The 19,143-nt window shown below is 51.7% G+C and overlaps 1 protein-coding gene across 1 annotated transcript in view; it reads left to right on the top strand.

The window, feature by feature from the left end:
- The window catches only part of NFIX (nuclear factor I X), a 144,157-nt gene that overhangs the window by 104,332 nt on the left and 20,682 nt on the right, over nucleotides 1-19,143 (top strand). The window contains 6 exon segments of the mRNA XM_030196991.1: nucleotides 5,990-6,052; nucleotides 8,714-8,788; nucleotides 8,992-9,112; nucleotides 9,260-9,396; nucleotides 16,639-16,761; nucleotides 17,219-17,394. Of these exon segments, the coding sequence (XP_030052851.1) occupies nucleotides 5,990-6,052; nucleotides 8,714-8,788; nucleotides 8,992-9,112; nucleotides 9,260-9,396; nucleotides 16,639-16,761; nucleotides 17,219-17,394 (695 nt within the window).

Here is a 19,143-nt window from a genome sequence, read left to right as displayed (position 1 = left end):
AAGGAGGGGAGAGAGGGAGATGGAGATGGAGGGAGAGGTCACATGCAGAAAGGAGATGGTGGAAGAGGAGGAAAGAGAGGGTGATGGAGGGAGATGGAGAGAGAGGAGGAAAGATAGGGTGATGGAGAGAGAGGTCACATGCAGAGAGAGAGAAGGGGGGACAGGAGGAAAGAGAGGGAGAAGGGGAGCGGTGGAAAGAAGGAAAGAGAGGGAGATGGAGGGAGAGGTCACGTGCAGAGAGGAAGAAGAAGGGGACAGGAGGAAATAAAGGAGCAGGTGAGGGTGATATGAAGTTTATGGAAGGAAAGGATATTTTGTGGATGGGATATGCAGAATAAACCCTGGGGATAGGGCAAGAGATGAAGACTTTAGCAAGCAAAGCCACTTGGGAACAGGACCTGAGGGATTTTGGATTTAGCTCAGGTTTTTTCCAGTTTATTGTTTACATTTTCTATACTGTTTCTCACTACAAAGATCAAAGCCCTTTGAAAACACACAGAATAGAAAGTGAACTGTTTTGCCATCAGTGCAGCCATAGCCAAGGTATTTCTCTGTCCCTGGAGGGCTCATTGTGGGGGTGTTAAGAGACTTGCCCAGGATCACAAGGAACTGCAGTGGGACTTGAACTGGGCTCAGATTTTGTGGGTGTCGCACCTTCTCCCATCTATCTCTCTCCTTTCCCTCCTACGCTGCCCTGACCATGTCCTATGGGGGGGGGGGGGGATTTCTTTCCTTTGCTCAATAAATCTATTCCAGGGACACATGAGGAGTCCTGATCCTTGCTGTGCCCTGCTCTGTCACACCTCTCCTGGAAGGGGTCTGAATCCCTCCCTCTACCTGTGCAGGTCAGCCCACCCCGCAGCCATCTCACATGGAAGCTCTTCTGTTCCTTACGCTGCCTTTGGGTCCAGGAGATGATGTGGCCTGTGCACCTTTCAGCTTATTCGGCTGAGGGAGTCTTATCTTCATTCATCCCCTCCCCCCCCCCGCCACGTGCACACACTAGGCTTGCCAGTTGGCTCCAGATTTACCAGACTGGTCGATCCAGTTCTGGGTTTACCCCATTGCATGCAGGGACTTGTAGTCTTGCTTTGCTGAAGGAACCCAAATAGTTCTGAAGAAACCAGAACTACAAGTCCCTGCATACAATGGGGGTAAACCCAGAACTGGATCAACCCTATTGGACGAATCTGGAGCCAAATGGCAAGTTACCAATAGACTCCATTTTTTATTTTGCAATTGTTGGGTACCTGGGAAGACCAGGACTGGATTCTTCTAGTGGAGGTGACTGAGATAATGTCAGGAATATGTGTGCGTTTCTGTCTGTTGTCCAGCGATATCCTTAAAAACATTATTTTAACATGGACAAGGAGCTTGAGATCCAAGATGGTGGCGTAGCGTTTAATCGCACCAGACGCGCCCAGATACCTGATCAAAGAACTGCTGGGAAAGGCTCCAGATCTCCATAGATAATCGGGAAAAGGAGAGGGAAGGTGCGGGAGAATCTCTCAACCCCCACCGGGACTCAACTTCACCACCAGATCACCTTGGATCAGTTCAGGTTAGCGCCTGGTCCCAGGCAAGCCTCTTCGCCTGCTGTCGAAGCCGGGGCATCAGCGCTGGCCAACAGTGTCAACGGGGTCTCCCTGAGCCCCGTCCAACGTGTGGCTCCCCCCCCCCCAGCCAGGAAGGAACAACGTGGAGTCAAGTCCTGCAGCTCAGGCTCCGAACGTAGGGGACCTCAGTGGCGTAGCCAGGTTGGGCGCCAGGGGAGCGGCTGCTCCCCCAAACGGAGTTCTGCCGGCACCTATTTATTTTTCATCCTGTTGCACTGAAAATGTGAACCAGCGGAAGTCCGCTCTCGCTTCCCCTGCGTCGTCAACCTGGCTTATCCTGGCTCAGCTTCTGTGGGACCTGAATGTGCAGGGAGGGAACCTGCCCGCGCTGGGAGAAACGGCTAGGAGCACCAGGCTGGAAGAACAAAGCAGTACAAGTATTGCCTTCACAGAGAAGTGAGTACTTTGAAACAGTCTATTGAAGCTCCTCTAAACCAGCTGTATTGACCATGGAGTCACTTTGGGACCTGACATTTAACATTCAGTCTTCTTTACAAGTTTTGACAACTAAAAATACTAGTGAAATTAAGGTATTGTCTGAAGCAGCTATTATCCAGGCACAGGTAACAACAATCCTCTGAATTGAAACTTTTAGATGAAAAAATTCAAAAATTGGAATTTGTGGGACAATTCTCAATTAAAGATAGAAACTTTACCTTTCGCCATTTGGAATATTTAGAAAATCAATCTAGGAGGCTTAATTTGAGGCGGACGAATTTTCCTAGATCACCTTTAATTACACCTATAGAAATGGTCAAAAAAATATTTGGTTGAAATCCTAGGAATGTCTGGGGATTCATTGCCTCCTTTAACTCAGGCACAGTACTTACCTGATTGCATCAATCAATTTGTCACCTATGAACACTAACGCACTACCCCCTTATCTCTTATGCCTGTAATGAATTGCTTATCCAATCTACTTTGTAATTTACTTCTAACATTTATGAACTTTACTGTAACATTACTTTGTATTTCTCACTCCAGAAATGGCGATCGCCATCACGGAATAATGTAAGCCACATTGAGCGTGCAAAGAGGTGGGATAATGTGGGATACAAATGTAACAAATAAATAAATAAATGTAAAATCTTTACCTGGAACTTCTCAAACCCAAGTAGGAGATGCTATGAACCTCACATCCTTTTTGGAATGCTCATTAATTACCCAGAGAACTACTTTGGTGGTTTCCTTTGCTCTGGAGATGGATCGAGATACAGTATTGAGACTCTCCTTTCGTCATTTGGATTCTTTATTCTTGGGGTCTAAAATAAGAATTTATCCAGATTTGTCTAGAGAAACACAGAAAAGGCGCAAAGCCTTTTTGGTTTTACGCCTAAGGACTTTGGCATTAGGTGCAAATTTTGTACTTAAATTTCCTTGCACATGTCGTATATTATTTCAGTCTAAACAATTTCAATTCTTTGATCCCAAGCAGTTAGAAGATTTTTTGCTGTCTAAAGAAGAGGTTAATGTTATTGTCTAGTCACAAATGTACACTGTAGGATAGCTTGAAGTACGCTACCTGGGTAGCATTAATTACTAATTATTTCCTAGATACAATGTTAAATATTGTTTTTCCTTTCTCGGTTCTAATTTACTTAATGTATAGTGGATGAAAGAGGTGAAAAGATTTCAGTTATGGATAACTTTGAATATCTCTTTATGTAGTATTGCCAATTTCTTGTATTATTACTCAATGAGTTGTATAATATATAATTTAATAAAAATAATGAATATAAAAAACATTTTTAAAAAATCTTGTAAATTACCTGGAAATCCTATCATCCCAGAGCTTCCCCATTAGATACTAACTTACTAAAGTCTTTTCCCCTCTCCACTGGCTTTTTTTAGTGCTTATATCCAGAATTTCAAGGTTACCCACTTCCTGGAGGGAGACTTCTAGGCCAAGGCTGGTTTTGAATTCATTTCCCAAGGCATTGTGGTACATGTCGTCCTTCTTTGCCACCTCTTCAAACTAGCCTTGCTGGTCCCATAATGCATCATATGAGGGTGTTGCCAGAAATCCAGAAATGTCCCAAAATCTCCCTCCTGGAACTGGGTGGCTTGGCAGCTCTGTAAATCCAGTCATTGAACCTGCATTTTAGCCGACAACCCAGAGGTTTTAGGAAACACATTAAAGAAAGTTTTAGAAATGACACTAGCAGGGATTTCTTTACCTTGTGGAAATTTCTGGGTGCTTATTCCACCCCATTTCCAACCACCCAGCACCCTCTGCTGTTTTTGTCCTAGGCCTTGGGGCTGAATAAGAAATGCCCGGTCAGCGGGCAGCATTCTCTACAGGAGCCTCCTGCAGGCCGCCAGCTACTAAGATGGCTGCCAAGGTCTAAGATGGCTGCCAGAAATGAAACAGAGGGAAGTGTGTGTTCAGGCCAGGCCAGCCGTCCCCAAATACACCGTGCAGACACGAGGCTTCCAACCTTCCTCCTCTCCCCTTCAACAACAAAAAAACCAGAAACACAACTTGGCCTCTGCCGGGGTGTTAAAGGAAATCTTCTACCATATCGTGCTGGCTTTTCGGAGCAACATTATATGATGTATTTTTACTTTCTGTTGATATATTTTGAACATGTTCATGCTTTTCAAATTGTTATGTAAGGCACATTCAACCTGAGTTCTACTCAGGCTAATGTGGGATATAAATGTCATAAATAAATAAACGTATTTGTGGGTCTCAATTTTTGATTTACATGGAAGCAGGATCCTCCAGCACCCAGAACAGCGAGAGACCGGGTTGGGGAGGGGAGGAAGATGGGTTATTCAGTTTATAAAGGTTGCTGGTTTAACAGAACTGAGGGGGAAAACCCCTACCCTTACCCCACTGGGACGGGAACATAACCGCAGCATACAGCACAAAGGTTCATTACACAGAGGGACAGTCTAGACCTGTGCCTGATCTCTGTGGGAAAGGATCTGGGATTGGTAACCTCCCGTTCTTCCCACTGGAACAGAGAGATTAGCGTACCCACAATCCTTTTCATTATTATTGATGCAGTGTGAGCTCCTTGGTTAAGTCTGCCCCTTTCGGTGTAATCAGTGCAGCGTGCGCTGCTTTCGTTAAATCTGCCTCTTTTCGATGTTATCTGTGCAGTACGCATAACGCACTCATTTAATAAATCATTCCTTTTTTTGGTAGCATTGGCACACTGCGTGTTGTAGGTGCAGTATATCTCCTCTGGTAAATCGGCCTCTTGTGTTATCAGTGCAGTGTGCACTCTTTTGGTATACCAGCCCCTTTTTCAGTGGTGTTGGTGCAGCTTGTTCTTCTGGTGTTATCCGTGCTGTGTGCGTTTCTTTGGTAAATTGTTCCTGCTCCAGTTGTTTTGGCACTGTGTGTATTATCAGTGCAGTGCACTCCAGACTATGTTACCGGTTAGTGATCTCTCCTCTTTAGCCCTTTGCCAAGTCACTGTGTGCATTTTGGTTCTACTGGAGCGAATATTGAATGGAGGTTGATGCTTGTTGAGAAGCAGCACACATATAGTGAGTGCGCAGTATTCTCCTCCTCACCACCTCGTATTTCCCTTCCCTCCAACCCCGAATACTCAGGAATTATCTCATCTTTTCTGTCTGTTTTGTTTTGGGTTTTTTTTTTCTATCACGAGCAGCTTTTAAACAAAACTGTAATTTGCACATTGGTAATTAATTCTGTAATGGATCATTTGCATATATTATTCCTTAAGTACGTTGGTGTTTTCATTCTGGGAGGGAGTGCTCCGTGTTCCTGGCTTTTGCTGTGATGTGTCCGCAGGGTTCCCAAATGACTTCAGATGCACCCAACAGGGCTGATCCCATAGCATGCTGGGAATTGTAGTTCTGATTCCCAATTGAACTCCTTTGAGACGAGTCCCTGCATACAGTGGGGTAAGCCCAGGACTGGATCACCCCTGTCCACCCCTCTGTGTGTTTCAGGAGCTGGAAAAGTGGCCGGGGTAGAGATGGGCATCGTGTGAATGGTTCCTGTGTGCCAAAGACGGGAAACAGATTACAGGGTACCCGTCAACCAGTGGTGTAAATTCCACCCAGTACAGGGGCTCTTGTATCTTCTGAAGTGGACCCCTGACGTCTGGAGCCCCTTTTGGCTTGGGGGAGGGACCCTTCATTTGATCTTTTTCCACTGCTCTGCTGTTAGCATCATTCTTCCTCATTTGCCTGAACCCAGGTGTTAGGACTGGTCTGCCTCACAGATGTAGGAAACATACCTGGCCTGATGGTTTCTGCACATGTTGCCAGAAAAATAGATTTAAAAAAATTTACAAGCATTTGATATACTGTTACGCATCCCATGGCACAGCATGAAAAAATAGAACAAGAAAAATGTTATTAATCTTTCTTTCTTGTTTTCTTCCTGACAGAATCGGGACAGTCAGAAAGCGCTAACCAACAGGTAGACGTCGATATCAAACCCCCATTGAATGGTAAGGACACCCACCCCCCGGTCTCTGGATGTTGCTGTGCTGCTGGGATGGAGAGGTGGGAGGGGTACAAAAGGAGAAAAAGAGGGCATGACAACCCCTGATGGGCCACAGTGATGCCCCTTGAGCCAGTACCCCCTGACCCGCCTTTGGGTTTTCTTATAAAGAGTATTTGGCATGACAATAGGTTATTAGAGGAAGCTTTTTTATTTTCTGGGGGAGCAAAATGTGTGTGCTGCACCTCCTGTTTTGAAAAATCTCCCTTTGTGATTTCATTTTTCAGCTATCCGTGCTGTTTTCATGCTATATGTATATTCAGTGTGATGCCTGTGTGGAAATCTGATGAAGATGTGTTTTTCCTCTGTATGTGCGGTACATAAGTACATAACTATTGCCATACTGGGACAGACCGAAGGTCCATCAGGCCCAGCATCCTGTTTCCAACAGTGGCCAGTCCAGGTCACAAATACCTGGCAAGATCCCAAAAACAGTGCGGTACCTACTTGGGTCTCTTATGAATGGTTCATATTGAAATTCATATTTTAATTATTATTTATTATGACTATCTGCTGTAGCTGTGAGGTGGGATCTGGGTCTTGCTCCCTCTAGTGGAGAGATGTTGCAGCACATGGGTGTATGCTTGCAGCCCTATGAGAGTTCCCAGCTGTGCAATCCCAGTTAACAGCTGCAGCACAGAGGAGCAGACCCCCCTCCCCTTCAAACCCCTGGCAGGGAAAAGCTGGGGGAGTGAGATGGGTGGGCTCCTGATCCATCTTGATTAATGTGGGAGACATGCCAGTGGCGGCCTGTGGTTACATGATTCCCTCCCCGTCCAGCAGCCGACCTTGGATTTACAACATGAAGTGACACGTGGCCACGAGAGTCCTGTGGTTAAGAGAGTGTAGATGGGAAATGGCACCCCCTCCCCCTTCCCATGAATCACACCAGAGAGCCATTATACACAGCTTATTCTTACCCCTTCCCACCCAGCTGTCATCAGGGACTCATTAGACTAGTCCTTTCTCTTCTTGCCCCTTCCCACCCAGCTCACATCAAGGACTCATCAGTCCTCTCTCTCCTTACTCCTTTCCACCCAGCTCTCATCAGACTAGTCTTTTCTTTCCTTGCCCTTTCCCACACAGCTCTCATCAGTCGTCTCCCTCCTTACCCCACCCAGCTCTCATCAGGGATTCATCAGGCTAGCTCTCTGTTCTTACCTCTTTGCAGCTGGCTGTTAGTGTGGCAAGGATCTGCTTTAAGTTTAAGAGTTGGAAGGATGTGAATGAATAGATATTTGAGACATTTCTCCTCTGAGTATGTTTATACCACTGGGTTACGGCTGTCAAGTTTTCTGGGTTAGTCTCACCAGTAACAACAAGCCCTGCTAATATATAGGTGATGTTTTTAATAACAATCAGTCTTAGTTAGTACAATATTCAGTAAATTTTGAATGGAAGAAAAAAGCCTCAGATGTCCAGTCACATTCCGTGACTTATCTAGTAACCTCATTGGCAAAAACCCTCCATACGTAGGTGTATTAGGCCTTCAAGCAACAGGTAGTACCCAGGATTAATTAGGTCATAGTACGTAACTCACCGAGCGGTGGGGGTTGGGGGTGAACGGGGAATGACATGGTACAAACGTTTCCGTTTAAGGGAATAAAACATGGAGCTTAAGATGTTATTGGTTTAGAAAAAAGCACCTCCCCCCAAGCCACGGAGGTGGGGGGGGGGGGGGTAAATATTTGTATGTGGAGGTTTATTTGGGGGCACATGTCTCTGTGTGTGAATGTTTAGTGATGTGTGTGACGTTTGTGTGTGTGTGTGGTGGTGGTGGTTTCTCTGTTTTTGGAGATTTATGTGTTGGGGAGCAGGTCTGTGTGTGAATGTTCAGGGATCCATTGTGATTGTGTGTACATGTGTGTGTGGGAAGGAGGGTCTGTGTACAGAGAGTCAGATGTTGAGGGGGGCAGGTCTATATGTGTATGGGTAGGGGGTCTGAATGTACAGAGAGTTAGATGCTGGGGGAGCAGGTCCGCCTTTGTGGGTGTGTTGGAGAGGAATGGGTGAGTTAGAGCACAGATTCTTGCCATGCACCGCACCCTCCACCCTCTCTATGTTGCCTGGTGGTATTCCTGACTACCCCTCCCCTGGAACCTCAGGTATCTATCCCTTTGTTCTGTACCTTAAGTTCCAAAATAGACCTTCAGTATAAAGAAAGTAAAGAAAATTTAGAACAAGAGCTGATATCATAGGGCAGATCTTCATCAGGACCCCATGTAGGTGTCACAATGATACACCTAAAGCATGAATACAGCACCGACAGTTGCAGGTATTTATCCCATGCAGGTATCACACTGATCCATGTAAAGCATAAATACAGCACAGAGAGTTGAAAAATGCAAATATGGAGGGACATTTTTGAAAATAGTATGAGGCTCCCAGTGGGTAGGCCCAAAATGAATAATAATATCACCTTGGAAAGGTGATGTGTACCCCAAACTATACCTATGTCTCCATGAGGGGTGGTGTCTGAGGGCTAATACCTTCCACCACTGTGGATTTGATTGTGTTACTTTTTGCACTTCCCTCCTGTCATGTTCTCTGCTTCTAGCAGCTAAACCAGCCTGTGACCTGTCTCTCTTCTCTGTCTTTGTCTTCCCAGGCCATTTGAGTTTCCAGGACTGTTTTGTCACATCTGGAGTCTGGAATGTCACAGAGCTGGTTCGAGTCTCCCAAAGTGAGTATTTACAGAAACCCCACTTCCAGCATCTGGCCACAGAGTCCTGAGGTTTTCCCCACCCCCACCCAGTCAGAGCACTTGAGATTAGTACAGTAGGGACCACAGGTGGATGTGCCAAAACCTCAAGAGCAGCCAGTCAGATCTCCCTTCTGGAAGCAGATAAAGCTCCCGCATCTTAAGCCTGTGTCATTACCTTCCAGCGCCGGTTGCAACAGCATCGGGACCGAATTTCTCTCTCGCAGACCTGGAGAGTCCCGGCTACTACAATATAAACCAAGTGACATTGGGGCGACGGTCGCTGACCTCCCCTCCTTCCAGCAGGTGAGATCTCTATGCCATTTTCCCTGCTCCTCTCCATAACTGGGTGCACAGCAGTCGATGCAGGGGTAGGGGGAAGGGAAGTCGATCTCGAGGGTAGAGTCAGAGATATCACAGCTGCCCTTCTCTCCTCATTCCACTCCCCAACAGCTCCACGAAGCGTCCAAAATCCATCGATGACAGCGAAATGGAAAGTCCTGTGGATGACGTATTCTATTCGGGGACAGGCCGCTCCCCGGCCGCAGCTGGCAGCCAATCGGGCGGGTGGCCCAACGATGTGGACACAGGTAGGGTCATTGCCCCATCATCTCCAAACCCTGCCCCTGGATCTGGGTGAGTGTAAGAGAAGGGTTAGGGAGAACAGTGAAGAGTGTAATCCTTGTGGCGCTCCTTTCATGTCCCTCCCTGTGCGATGCTCTCACACATGCCTAATCCTCTCTGCTGCTGCAGTCTCACTCATTTGTCCATCACACACCAAGAAAGAGGCTCTCTCCCACCCCATCCCATCTGTCACCACATGCCATGATGAAGTTTCAGTCCTTAATTCTGCCAAACCTGACCTCAAGCACCATGATGGAGTCTCACCTAGTTACCTCTCACCCCCCCCCCCCCCCCAAATTTATTAAGTGTTGCTCCATTTCACTCTCTGTGGGATGGCCTGTCTTTATATGGCAGTTCATGAGTGCAGAGCTTATTAAAACTGACTCTCCCCCCACCACCCGTCCCCAGTATGAGCTTCGTCCAGTTCATGAAGTGTCTGTGGCGGAGAGGGAGACACGCAGAACAATGACGCTATTCATTGCTGGATATGCCACATCGCCCCCTTCTCCAGTGGCCCCCCCCCCCCCACCCCTGCAGACTCTGCAGCCTGCCCTGGGATGCATTTGCTAAGCAGTGAATGCCAGCTATCAGCAAAAGATCTTAATATCTCAGAGCCTGGCTGCCTCTACTCCCAGGGGTGCAGGAAATGTAAAGTCATATCAATATAATGTCTTGGCAACCACCTCTGGAGTCCTGGTGGTGGTTTTAGAAAAATAAAGCATTTGCTAAAAGTGAAACCAGAGCATTAGAGGAAAAAATAATAAATCCTATAGAGACAAGGAGGGATGGGGGTAGCGGAAAGTGAGAGAGGCGGGGAGGGCAGAGGGAATGCAGGAGAGCTCCCTGCTGCTGGGAGATGGTGGGAGAGGGAAGGTGAGAGAGGAGGGGAGGGGAGAGGGGATGCAGGAGAGCTCTCTGCCACGGGGAGATGGTGGGAGAGGGAAGGTGAGAGAGGATGGAAGGGGAGAGGGGATGCAGGAGAGCTGCCAAGGGGAGATGGTGGGAGAGGGAAGGTGAGAGAGGATGGGAGGGCAGAGGGAATGCAGGAGAGCTCTCTGCCACGGGGAGATGGTGGGAGAGGGAAGGTGAGAGAGGAGGGGAGAGGGGATGCAGGAGAGCTCTCTGCCACGGGGAGAAGGTGGGAGAGGGAAGGTGAGAGAGGAGGGGAGAGGGGATGCAGGAGAGCTCTCTGCCGCGGGGAGTTGGTGGGAGAGGGAAGGTGAGAGAGGATGGGAGGGCAGAGGGAATGCAGGAGAGCTCTCTGCCACGGGGAGATGGTGGGAGAGGGAAGGTGAGAGAGGAGGGGAGAGGGGATGCAGGAGAGCTCTCTGCCACGGGGAGATGGTGAGAGAGGATGGGAGGGCAGAGGGAATGCAGGAGAGCTCTCTGCCACGGGGAGATGGTGGGAGAGGGAAGGTGAGAGAGGAGGGGAGGGCAGAGGGAATGCAGGAGAGCTCTCTGCCACGGGGAGATGGTGGGAGAGGGAAGGTGAGAGAGGAGGGGAGGGCAGAGGGAATGCAGGAGAGCTCTCTGCCATGGGGAGATGGTGAGAGAGGAGGGGAGAGGGGATGCAGGAGAGCTCTCTGCCACAGGGAGATGGTGGGAGAGGGAAGGTGAGAGAGGAGGGGAGAGGGGATGCAGGAGAGCTCTGCCATGGGGAGATGGTGGGAGAGGGAAGGTGAGAGAGGAAGGGAGAGGGGATGCAGGAGAGCTCTCTGCCACGGGGAGATGGTGAGAGAGGATGGGAGGGCAGAGGGAATGCAGGAGAGCTCCCTGCTGCTGGGAGATGGTGGGAGAGGGAAGGTGAGAGAGGATGGAAGGGGAGAGGGGATGCAGGAGAGCTGCCAAGGGGAGATGGTGGGAGAGGGAAGGTGAGAGAGGAGGGGAGAGGGGATGCAGGAGAGCTCTCTGCCACAGGGAGATGGTGGGAGAGGGAAGGTGAGAGAGGAGGGGAGAGGGGATGCAGGAGAGCTGCCAAGGGGAGATGGTGGGAGAGGGAAGGTGAGAGAGAAGGGGAGGGCAGGGGGAATGCAGGAGAGCTCCCTGCTGCTGGGAGATGGTGGGAGAGGGAAGGTGAGAGAGGATGGAAGGGGAGAGGGGATGCAGGAGAGCTGCCAAGGGGAGATGGTGGGAGAGGGAAGGTGAGAGAGGAGGGGAGGGCAGAGGGAATGCAGGAGAGCTCTCTGCCACGGGGAGATGGTGGGAGAGGGAAGGTGAGAGAGGAGGGGAGGGCAAAGGGAATGCAGGAGAGCTCTCTGCCACGGGGAGATGGTGGGAGAGGGAAGGTGAGAGAGGAGGGGAGAGGGGATGCAGGAGAGCTCTCTGCCACGGGGAGATGGTGGGAGAGGGAAGGTGAGAGAGGAGGGGAGAGGGGATGCAGGAGAGCTGCCAAGGGGAGATGGTGGGAGAGGGAAGGTGAGAGAGGAGAGGAGAGGAGAGGGGATGCAGGAGAGCTGCCAAGGGGAGATGGTGGGAGAGGGAAGGTGAGAGAGGAGAGGAGAGGGGATGCAGGAGAGCTGCCAAGGGGAGATGGTGGGAGAGGGAAGGTGAGAGAGGAGGGGAGGGCAAAGGGAATGCAGGAGAGCTCTCTGCCACGGTGAGATGGTGGGAGAGGGAAGGTGAGAGAGGAGGGGAGGGCAAAGGGAATGCAGGAGAGCTCTCTGCCACGGGGAGATGGTGGGAGAGGGAAGGTGAGAGAGGAGGGGAGAGGGGATGCAGGAGAGCTCTCTGCCATGGGGAGATGGTGGGAGAGGGAAGGTGAGAGAGGAGGGGAGAGGGGATGCAGGAGAGCTGCCAAGGGGAGATGGTGGGAGAGGGAAGGTGAGAGAGGAGGGGAGGGCAGAGGGAATGCAGGAGAGCTCTCTGCCACGGGGAGATGGTGGGAGAGGGAAGGTGAGAGAGGAGGGGAGAGGGGATGCAGGAGAGCTCTCTGCCATGGGGAGATGGTGGGAGAGGGAAGGTGAGAGAGGAGGGGAGAGGGGATGCAGGAGAGCTCTCTGCCACAGGGAGATGGTGGGAGAGGGAAGGTGAGAGAGGAAGGGAGAGGGGATGCAGGAGAGCTCTCTGCCACAGGGAGATGGTGGGAGAGGGAAGGTGAGAGAGGAGGGGAGAGGGGATGCAGGAGAGCTGCCAAGGGGAGATGGTGGGAGAGGGAAGGTGAGAGAGGAGGGGAGAGGGGATGCAGGAGAGCTGCCAAGGGGAGATGGTGGGAGAGGGAAGGTGAGAGAGGAGGGGAGGGCAGAGGGAATGCAGGAGAGCTCTCTGCCATGGGGAGATGGTGGGAGAGGGAAGGTGAGAGAGGAGGGGAGAGGGGATGCAGGAGAGCTCTCTGCCATGGGGAGATGGTGGGAGAGGGAAGGTGAGAAAGGAGGGGAGAGGGGATGCAGGAGAGCTCTCTGCCACGGGGAGATGGTGAGAGAGGATGGGAGGGCAGAGGGAATGCAGGAGAGCTCTCTGCCATGGGGAGATGGTGGGAGAGGGAAGGTGATAGAGGAGGAGAGGGCAGAGGAAATGCTGGGGAGCTCTCTGCCATGGGGAGATGGTGAGAGAGGAGGGGAGAGGGGATGCAGCTCTCTGCCACAGGGAGATGGTGGGAGAGGGAAGGTGAGAGAGGAGGGGAGAGGGGATGCAGGAGAGCTCTCTGCCATGGGGAGATGGTGGGAGAGGGAAGGTGAGAGAGGATGGGAGGGGAGAGGGGATGCAGGAGAGCTGCCAAGGGGAGATGGTGGGAGAGGGAAGGTGAGAGAGGAGGGGAGGGCAGAGGGAATGCAGGAGAGCTCTCTGCCATGGGGAGATGGTGGGAGAGGGAAGGTGAGAGAGGAGGGGAGAGGGGATGCAGGAGAGCTCTCTAGCATGGGGAGATGGTGGGAGAGGGAAGGTGAGAAAGGAGGGGAGGGCAGAGGGAATGCAGGAGAGCTCTCTGCCACGGGGAGATGGTGGGAGAGGGAAGGTGAGAGAGGAGGGGAGGGCAGAGGGAATGCAGGAGAGCTCTCTGCCACGGGGAGATGGTGGAAGGTGAGAGAGGAGGGGAGAGGGGATGCAGGAGAGCTCTCTGCCATGGGGAGATGGTGGGAGAGGGAAGGTGAGAGAGGAGGGGAGGGCAGAGGGAATGCAGGAGAGCTCTCTGCCACGGGGAGATGGTGGGAGAGGGAAGGTGAGAGAGGAGGGGAGAGGGGATGCAGGAGAGCTCTCTGCCATGGGGAGATGGTGGGAGAGGGAAGGTGAGAGAGGAGGGGAGAGGGGATGCAGGAGAGCTCTCTGCCACAGGGAGATGGTGGGAGAGGGAAGGTGAGAGGAAGGGAGAGGGGATGCAGGAGAGCTCTCTGCCACAGGGAGATGGTGGGAGAGGGAAGGTGAGAGAGGAGGGGAGAGGGGATGCAGGAGAGCTGCCAAGGGGAGATGGTGGGAGAGGGAAGGTGAGAGAGGAGGGGAGGGCAGAGGGAATGCAGGAGAGCTCTCTGCCATGGGGAGATGGTGGGAGAGGGAAGGTGAGAGAGGAGGAGAGGGCAGAGGAAATGCAGGGGAGCTCTCTGCCATGGGGAGATGGTGAGAGAGGAGGGGAGAGGGGATGCAGCTCTCTGCCACAGGGAGATGGTGGGAGAGGGAAGGTGAGAGAGGAGGGGAGAGGGGATGCAGGAGAGCTCTCTGCCATGGGGAGATGGTGGGAGAGGGAAGGTGAGAGAGGATGGGAGGGGAGAGGGGATGCAGGAGAGCTGCCAAGGGGAGATGGTGGGAGAGGGAAGGTGAGAGAGGAGGGGAGGGCAGAGGGAATGCAGGAGAGCTCTGCCATGGGGAGATGGTGGGAGAGGGAAGGTGAGAAAGGAGGGGAGGGCAGAGGGAATGCAGGAGAGCTCTCTGCCACGGGGAGATGGTGGGAGAGGGAAGGTGAGAGAGGAGGGGAGGGCAGAGGGAATGCAGGAGAGCTCTCTGCCACGGGGAGATGGTGGAAGGTGAGAGAGGAGGGGAGAGGGGATGCAGGAGAGCTCTCTGCCATGGGGAGATGGTGGGAGAGGGAAGGTGAGAAAGGAGGGGAGGGCAGAGGGGATGTGGGAGAGATTCCTGCCACTTGGACATGGTGGAAGAGGGGAGGAGAGGGGATGCAGGGGGGGAATGAAAATGAAGGTGAGAGAGAGAGGAGTGGGGATGTAGGACAGCTCCTTCCCTCAGGGTCATGTTGAACTGGTCCTTGTTTTCTGAACTCTAGGCTCCCCAGCCACGTGGTTCAGTCTGTAGCAGTGGCGTAGCCACAGGTGGGCCTGGGTGGGCCAGGGCCCGTCCACTTAGGGTTCAGGCCCACCCAACAGTAGCACATGTTTAATGGTAGCTGGTGGGGATCCCAAGCTCCACCAGATGAAGACTTCCCCCTGATGGTAACGAAAACGCTACTCTCCATGATACCGGCACCTGCGCATGCTCAGTTTTCAGCGCATGCCTGCTGCAGACTGCCAAGGTGGATAGAAGCGTTTTCCCACCAGCTGAGATGTTTTTTTTTTTGGGGGGGGGGGGGGGGGGGAGAAGACTTGTGCCCACCCACTTCTTGCCTAGGCCCACCCAAAATCTGTTGTCTGGCTACGGCCCTTGTCTGTAGATACCCAGTTCCAGTTGTCATAGGGAAACTTGCTTCAGCTTTGAAAGATCTGCCTAAAGTCCCTGACTCTTCCTCCCTCCCCCCTGAAAAACTTCTACACCCTGAAATTAGGTGGTGTGGGGGATAAAAAATAAGGTTGACCCCTGACCCCATGTCGTAAGGAACAGACCAGTCCAGTCTGGTTTCATCCCGAATCGATAATGCCACTGAATTTCCAGTCCTGATTTTTGAACTTATATCACAAAGCAGCGATGGGATTTATATTCTCGGATTCCACCCACTGAAATCCTTTTACTGCAAGTCCCATAGTGCAACAGAATAGGACTGTTAGAAATCCAGGACTGGACTTCAGTCTCCTTTCTGAAACAGGGGAGCTCTGTGCATGGAAAGTGCACGACAACATAGCTGATGTTTTAACATGTGAGCGATGCAGGTTAGGAGTTTCTTCTTTTAGTAGGGACAATCTTTTTAGATTTGGGAAGAGGTTAAGCAGACCAATTGCTGGCTGTCCACTCCTTACTCCAGTGATTTCCGAATCTGTCCTGCAGGAACCCGTCAGTTAGGTTTTCGATATCCACAATGAATATGTATATGAGAAAGCTGCATAGGAGGCAGTGAATGCAAATGATCTCATGAATATTCATTGTGGATATCCTGAAAACTTGACTGACTGAAGTTCCCCCAGGACAGGCTTAGGAACCCATTGCCTTACTGTCTTCCCTATGTCTCAGCGTGTGGGTCTCAGCTGCCAAGTTACCCAGTTCCAGGCTGGAGATTTTAGACCCGTTCAGGATTCTGATAAAACCTCATCATGGTGAATTATGGGACCTGCAGTGCTGATTTTAGTGGACAGGATCAGGAACTAAAACTCCCACAGTGTTCAGCAACCAGGACTGGCCAAAAACTGGGTAACTTGTCCAGGGCCGTAGTGAGGGTGGCTGACACCCGGGGCGGGTCGCCGCTGCGCACGCCCCCAGGGTGCAGCATGGCGCGCACCCCCCCTCCGCGGTGCACCCCCCCCCTCCGAAGTGAATTCTTACTTGCGGGGGACGGGTGGGAGGGCCGATCCGCCCTGAGTGCACGTCGCTCGGAGCTGCGTCGGCTCCGCTGGTTCACTGCTCTCTCTGCCCCAGAACAGGAAGTAACCTGATCCGGGGCAGAGGGAGCAGGGAACCAGCGGGGCCGACACCCCCCAGCACGTGCACCCGGGGCGGACCGCCCCTCCCGCCCCCCCCCCCCCCTTCCTACACCACTGAACTTGTCAGCTCTGGGGTCGGCAACGGCAGACTGAACCACTCATAGACACAAACACCACCTCTTCATAAAGACAGTTAAACCAAATGAAATAAACACAGCATGCGGGGCACTGGGAGTTTCCTGCCGCTCCGAGTCCTGGGGATTCCATGTTGAGGGTGAAACCAGGACTGGCACAGCTTTATCCCTCTGACATCCCTGCCAGCCTCAGGGGCATTTATTGGGTAACTTGCCTTGTGCATCACTGCATGGACAGGGAGAACTTGAAGTCAGATCCATGCGGGATTAAGTTGCTCTCTGCGTTGTCACAGGCTGGCATTTCGGGACACGGATGGGTCTTTAATCTTCTCTGCTCTTTACTTGGCAGGACCGGGCTCTTTGAAGAAGCCAGGAAAGTTGGAGTTCTGCACTGCCCTGCCCTCCCAGACAAGCTCCTCTCGCATGGCTTTCACCCACCACCCGCTGCCCGTCCTGGCAGGAGTCCGACCAGGTAAGCTCATCCGTCCCCCCCGTCCCCCGCCCCGGGACTTGTTTTACCCTTGCGGCCTCTACACCGGGGCTTGTACCTGTGTTTCCATCACTACAAAGCATTCTGGGGGTTGTAGTCTTGTGTTTCCAAATGACATTCTAAATATTTAAAAATAATTTCTTACAATGGGAATCTCTTCTACCACCACTTATCTGAATACTCTTCTGCTCCCTCTGCCCATAAAGCTGGGTGGAGTTGCTCATGGTCTAGAGGGGCAGGGGGCTTCTGGTTCCAATGGACTGGGGAGAGCTGTTGGGTTTAGGAAATCAAGTGCCAGGTCAGGGTCTCACCAAGGCACAATTTGGCTGCACTGGATTTCAGGAGGAAGACCCCCGGTGGGGCGGGGGGAGGGCTCCATTTCTGCTTCTTGGGCAGAGGCAATCCTGCCTCTTTATCTTTGTGATTTTTCTCTTTGCAGGGAGCCCTCGGGCCACAGCCTCAGCCTTGCATTTCCCTTCCAGCTCCATCATTCAGCAATCCACTCCCTACTTCACGCACCCCACCATCCGCTACCACCACCATCACAGCCAGGACTCACTGAAGGAGTTTGTGCAGTTCGTGTGCTCAGATGGCTCTGGCCAGGCCACGGGGCAGGTGAGGTTTTATCCCCCATCCAAACACCACCAGGTGTGTGTGAGAGGCTGCCCTGCTCCTTGTAGCTGCAGAGAGCAAATGTATTGGGGAGGGGGGGGGGGGGGGACAGCCTGAGTGCTCCTTGTTCTCCTGCTCTCGCTTCACGATATTGGAAAAGGTGAAAACACAGTCTGTGCTTCATCAGCTATTTTCTCTATTCAGTAGACTTGTAGGTACTAAAAGCATTTTCATTCATCAGCCTTGAGCCCTTGGAAGGCCAGGAGAGTGTGGGAGTGTCACAGAGCAAACCTCAGACAAGTCTTAGTGTCTGTTATACTCAGATGAGTGCCTGCAGTCTCCTGCTTAGCACTCTGCCCCTCCACTGTTCCCTTGGCCTCCTGTGAGGCAGGACTTCTGGTTAGAAGAAGAGAGGGGATTTTATTTTATTCACAGAAGAAGTGCCCTCAGCCTTGGCCAGTCTGTGGTTGGTGGAGATTCTCTGCTGTGTCCCCCCAGGTGAACTAATATTACAACTCTCGTCGATTTCCTGCTGTAAGAACATCTTCCCCTGCGTGTAGCGTTCATTGGGAACTCCTGAGGACCACTTCATATATTCCATCTAAGGGGTGGGGAATGTCCCTGGGGCTTCTGATATCAATAGGTGTTAAAGGGGACCGAGGGATTATGTGTGTGTGTGTGTGCGCGAGCGTGTGTGTGTGGAGAGGGGGGTGATGGGGACCCTTCCCCTCCCCTCCCAGATCCTGTACAGGACTTTGCTACCATCCCTTTCTCCATCCATCCCCACCAATGCATGAACAGGACATGTGGGGTACGTGGAGAGCCAGGGAGGGTGGGAGGGAGGGAGGGAAAAAGCACCATACTCCCCTCCCCACCACCACCTTGTCCAGTTCCCCTCCTCATTTTGCCTGTCCTTGGTCTCTATTCATTAGCAAAATCATGGTGGAGGAGGGAAGGGGGCAGGAATCACTTCTCCTATCTCAGTGAATCCCATCTAGAGGTTCTTTCGGGGTCCAGGCTGAGGAAAGATTAGGGTGGACAATGTCCAAACCCCACAGACGTGACCTCTTAAAACTGAGATCACTGTGACTGAGGTATTTGGTTCCTGCCAGCATCACTGGACTGCTCTCTGCCGCCTCTCCAGCAACCATTTGCCCTCGAGGGTGGAGGTGAGGCAGAGGGGCTTGGACCCGTCTCACCCAGCCCAGTTCCATTTATCTTTCTTCAAAGTCTTCCATTTTTCTTTCAGACCTTTTTCTGTCTTTTTTTCACTGCTCATTTTAGTTTCCAGAGAATGAGAACTTTGCACCTTTAAATATAGCGACGTGCCCCCCACTGCGCCTTGAAACGTAAGAAAACAAAGAACATGATTTGACATGCCGTGAAAATTCTCCACCCGAATCTGGCAAACCAACCCAAAATGACAGAGGCAGATGCTAGTTTTTGCCTTGGAGAGAGTTCCCTCAAGCTGGTCAGCCTTACAGGTGCATTTGACACCAGATGTGAACTGCGATAAGAACTGCAACATTTCACAGCTGTTATCACAAGACTGGTCCTGGGGCAGCAGGAGATTGCATTTTATTAAGGCGGGGAGGTGGCTCCTTGCGGCTGAGAGTGGAGCCAGGAAGTGGATCTGGGATGTGGCTGGTCAGTGGAGCAGAGCTTTGGGCATGGTTTAAAATCTCCTTTCAATGATCGGACCCCCTGGGCACAGATTCATGGACTTTCCGTGTGTATCTGCGCCTTTTACAC

Source organism: Microcaecilia unicolor, chromosome 3 (assembly GCF_901765095.1).
Source record: "Microcaecilia unicolor chromosome 3, aMicUni1.1, whole genome shotgun sequence".
NCBI lineage: Eukaryota > Metazoa > Chordata > Amphibia > Gymnophiona > Siphonopidae > Microcaecilia > Microcaecilia unicolor.
Note: the sequence above shows the minus strand (reverse complement) of the source record. Positions and strands in the feature narration are given on the sequence as shown.